This window comes from Pteropus vampyrus, unplaced genomic scaffold (assembly GCF_000151845.1).
Source record: "Pteropus vampyrus isolate Shadow unplaced genomic scaffold, Pvam_2.0 Scaffold159, whole genome shotgun sequence".
In the NCBI taxonomy this organism is placed as follows: domain Eukaryota; kingdom Metazoa; phylum Chordata; class Mammalia; order Chiroptera; family Pteropodidae; genus Pteropus; species Pteropus vampyrus.
Genome location: NW_011888940.1, coordinates 955596 through 960627, shown reverse-complemented (window position 1 = coordinate 960627; position 5032 = coordinate 955596). Strand labels below are relative to the sequence as shown.

General features: G+C 36.4%; 1 protein-coding gene across 1 annotated transcript in view; it reads left to right on the top strand.

Annotated features, from left to right (window-relative positions):
* Positions 1 to 5032, top strand: part of CATSPERE (catsper channel auxiliary subunit epsilon) — a 98002-nt gene that overhangs the window by 87045 nt on the left and 5925 nt on the right. Inside the window, exon 20 of the mRNA XM_011370088.1 lies at positions 4167 to 4324. Coding sequence (XP_011368390.1) covers positions 4167 to 4324 — 158 coding nt within the window. The remainder of the gene's footprint in view (positions 1 to 4166; positions 4325 to 5032) is intronic.

Genomic DNA, 5032 nt, shown 5'->3' with positions numbered 1-5032 from the left:
ACTCCCTCCTTCTTCCCTCACATAACGGAAACTCCATCGGTCTGGTCAGGGTAAAAGCCTCTAAGAGTCATCTTATGCCCCATTTGGTCTTTCAGGAAACCTTATTGGCTCTCCCCTCAAAATATCTCCTTCATTTGTTCACTCCTCACCACCCCAGTTGTCACCACCGTTCCAAGCCACGATCACCAACCATCTAGGTTGTAACGACAGTCTCCTGACTGGTTTTCCTGCTTCAGCCTTGCCTGCCATGAATCTATTCACAAGACAGCAGTTAGAACGATCCTTCTAAGACACAAAGGAGAACATGTCTCTCTTCTGCTCAAAACCATGCGATGGCTCCAACCTCACTTCGTTATGACAAAGCTTACGTGACTTCCTGCTCCCACCCCCATGACTAAGTTAGCTTCCTCCTTCAGGTCTTTACTTAAGAATCAACTAGTCAGCGATGAATTCCCTGGCTGCTCTATCAAAAAAGTTACTTATCACCCCATGATGGTCCACATCTTCCTACCCTATTTTCTTTAATGTCATTAGCATTTATAACTCGCTGGCACATTGTGTGCTCTGCTTATTTATCCTACTTGTTATAAGGCTTCCCAACTAAAATGGAAGCTCCGTGAGAAAAGAAAATTATGTTTGTTTTGTTCATTGCTGTATTCCCAGCATCTAACCCATTACAGGTGCTGAATAAATATTTGTAGAACCAATTAATTGAGTATAAGCCACCTAGCTCGTATAAAGAGTATTATTCCAAGAAATCCTTAGAAATTAAACTAATAATGGAATCAGTAAAAAACAGAACTTACCCTCCTGACTTTTGTTGTCGGGCATCCAAGGGCCTGGGGTTGAGGATATGCGTGATACCCTATATGCCAAAATCTCACAAAGCATGCCCAAACGTTCTAAGATGGTGCCAAGATAATATATATTTCTTTGGAAACAACGAGCCACCTGGTAATTAACTCACCTCAACTAGTACGATATAGTGTAGTAGTTCTCAAATTTTAGTGTACATCAGAATCACCTGGGGGACTGCTAAAACAGAGCTCTGAGCCCTACCGCCAACATTTCTGATTCGACACATCTGGAGTGGGCCCCAAAAGTTTGCATTTCTAACAAATTCCCAGGTGATGCTGATACTGCTGATCTCGCGGTCACATTTAAGAACCACTGAAATAGTGGTTTACATTGTAAAAGGATTCGGAGAGCCCACACCAGGCCCTAAACATTCAGTCCTACTGTCTGAGAAACACAAAGCTCACTCCTAAAAGGGTGAATTCAACCTGGAGTCTGACGATAGTAGAATACTAGTGATATCCTGGTGAGTAAAGTTAATACATCCTTACCGAAGAAGGGTATAATGACTGCATAGTAACTGAACTGTGTATTAACTAAACATGGCAATCAGAGGTGCTCTTTTCCTGAAACACACCTGGAATGAAATAACATTCCAGTTCTGGGGGCTGCACTGATTGCTACACAGCTCTGGTTCTGCGGGGATGAACGATACTTGCATAAAAGATCTGGGAGGAAACTCTAGAGACTGTAAATTCTCAGGAGAGAAGCTGAAAGACTCAAAAAAAGAAGTGCCATTATCACAGGTTCTTCCAAGTTATTGTTAGAGCTTAAGAGAGAAATGGAGAATGTGAGCACCGAATGGTCGGCTCCATGCATGGAACTCGGGAGGGGATTCGAGTTTCTGGACTTGGCTGACATGCTAGTCTGAGAAGTCTTTGGCTGCAAATGAAGTGTAATCCATGAGGCTAGGGAAGATTTGTTTTCTCCGAGACTAGATGGCTTGATCAAGTGGGCTTTCAACCGAAAAAGAAAGGAGGGAAAAACAGTAATTGAAACAAAAGTCCAATAATTTAACAGGAAATATTGGGTATGACACAAAAATAAGAGCGACGGTCAATGGGTATTATCATCAGTCACATTACAACATAAGTAAGTAGGAAATTGAAACAATATGAACATTTCCAGGTATCTACAAAAAAGACATATAATTATAGAAGATGAATATGTCATTATTAGCCATGCTTTGTTGTGGTGATATATGTCATTCCTGCACATATTTAGCATATGGCATGTATTCTTTCAATCAAGTTCATGGTCCCATGTGTTAACTAACTCGGTGGAACAAGATGTTCCTAGGCCAGTGTTGATCTAGAAGACCCCTCCACCAATTTTGTATGTATAAATTACATATATATATATGCAAATATATATATGTATGTGATGCATCATGGTTTCTAGTTAGGATACATCAAAATATAATGAGTGGTTGTCAGAGGCAGGGGATAGGGGTAGGCATAATGGATGAAGGGGGTCAAAAGGTACAAACTTCCAGGTATATAATAAATAATTCCTGTGATATAATACACAGCATGATGACTATAGTCAGTAACTGTATTGCATATTTAAAAGTTGCTAAAGAGTAGATCTTAAAAGTTCTCATCACAAGAAAAAAAATTGTAACCGTGTAGCGATAGATGTTAACTAGACTTATTGTGATGATCATTTCACAATATATACAAATATTGAATCATTATGTTGTACACCTGAAACTAGTATAGTGTTGTCAATTATATGCCAATATAAAAGAAATAAACAAATAAGGGAAAGGCAGAAATGAGTTTTTCAGTGTCCAAAGGAAAAAAGTAATAACGATGATAAGCCTTTTTACACCCAATATATTGTTTTGTACACCCAATATATTGTTTTATGAATATGTCAGAGATTGCAGTGGTAGAAAGAGACAAAGGCAAGAAATAGTAGAAGAGGTAGATAAAAGAGAAAGGTGGAAGAATTATTTTGTAGTTTATCAAGACGTGTAGTAACACTTCGTTAAATTAAAGAAAATCACCAAGAGTTTTAGGAACGGCCCTTATAATTAAAATATAATTATAGAATGATTCACCTATATATATATAAGAAAATAGCCTGCTAAAAGAGAAGTCGAGGAATTTTCAGTGTGGAGGCAATCATCACCTTCACAAAATTCACAAACAGGAAGGTAAATACTGGAGTGTATGTAAAGATAAATATTGAGAGAGCTGTAAAAGGGAATGCTATGTATATCAGAGGTTACATAGCCAAATAAAGGGACTATATGATCTGTTCCTGATTATATCCAAAACCAAGAAGTTAAGAAAAAATACCCTATCTGCAATACCATTGTATCGACAATGTCACAATGTACAGAGAGTCTCAGGACAGAACAAGAAATAAATACCACTTGAATGAATCAAATGACAGTTGCTCATTCAAAAGCTAAAGAAAGAATTCAGCTACACTGAGAATACGTGACATCTCTCAATGAGCATCTATCCCTCCATCTATTCCAGAATAGATGGAAGCACAAACTTTTAGACTCCAAAAGATAGGTAGAAAAAAAAAAACCATAAAGGATATTGATAGCCAAAAGCTCTGGTACATCAAAAGTAATTGCCTCACAAGTCTTATTTCCTTCAAATGAGAAACCTCTCAGAGAGCAGACTGGTAGAGGAGGAATCCTTTAAATCCAGTGTGAAAACATACAGGACCTAAAAGAACACAGAAGCAATGCTCTGTATTATTTTAGGGTCACAAATCTGCAAATTTAACAATTTTTTAATGTTCTTTTCTTAACTTTAATAAAGAGACTTTAAAAAATACAGGCTCATTTCATCTGTGCTTTTAAAAGAGGAGACATGGGATAAATATTCTTTCTAGTTTGTATCTTGAGATCCACAGAGGGACATGGTAGTGATAACTGAATAAATAAAAGTCCTAGGGGAAGATGAAAACCCAAAGATATACCACCTTGACTACTGTTGTGTCCATACCTTATGATCAAAATAGTGTCTGTCCCCAAATTAAGCATCCTTGGAGGATTTTGTGCTTTTTTGATTTAGGGAAATGATATGCTTATACTCTCAACACCCTACTAATTTATTATCATCTGCAAATAAAAAATTAATATAGCATTTGTTTTCATTAAGCTTCTCTTTCTACCAAATGTTAGTCCAATATATCTTCTAAAACTACTATACAAAGTTAAAATGGTAGAAAGGGATAGCCATTACATCTCTAAATAATTTACCAAGATAAATAGACGAGAATATAAGTTTGTCTGTTAAAGCCAGATAATGACTTTAAGGTTTCTGTCTTTGTTTCCTGTTCAGAACTATAAGCACTGTTTTTCTTATGCTGTTGGAAAACCAGGAGACTTAAATCAACCATATGAGATTATCAACAAATCTAACTATAACCATTTAGTGTGGCCGATGCAGCATACTGGAATGTATGTGTTTCGAGTGAAGATCCTGGACCCAAACTATAGGTGAATATAAAGGTTTTATTTTAATAGTTTTAGCATTAATTCCTCAAAATTTTCTTTTCTTCATTTAATTTGATGTCACCCAGATATTTAGTTATTGTTATTCTTATCTATATATTTGCTATTTCATTTTGTAGCAATCACATTAAACATTCTATGGGTGTGGGAGATAAGATTCCATGTTAAACATTAATTAAATTAATCAATTCGCAGCTACGTTTGAGTACTTTACTATGTTCCTTGGCTGTGACAGATGCAAATATAACATAAGCACAATCTCAGCCTTCAAGATGTTTATGATTAAACTGGTTGAGAAAGGAGTGGGTGTACACACAAATCAAGGAGGTTAAATCAGCGCAAATATACGTGAGATATTTTTCAAATATAATCATTTGTTTTATCGATGGGCAGAATAATAATTCAGAGATGAGGAAGGTCAATGCTATTTTGAACATCGGAAGAAAACTTCCTGGAGAATATGGAACATTAGTAGAATTTATATTTTCCAGAGAAAAGAGACTGAGCAGAAGGTTTCTCAAATAAAAGAAAAAATGAAGAGAAAAAATAGAAAGTTAATAGGAAAATCCAGTAAAACAGGATATTTAAACGACATTCTCTCCATCTCGCACTTTGAGCAAAAGCCCCAAAACCGGTTTCTTCCATGTCCTAAAAATGATCGTCAATGCAGAACTTGACAAGAGGGTTCTCAAA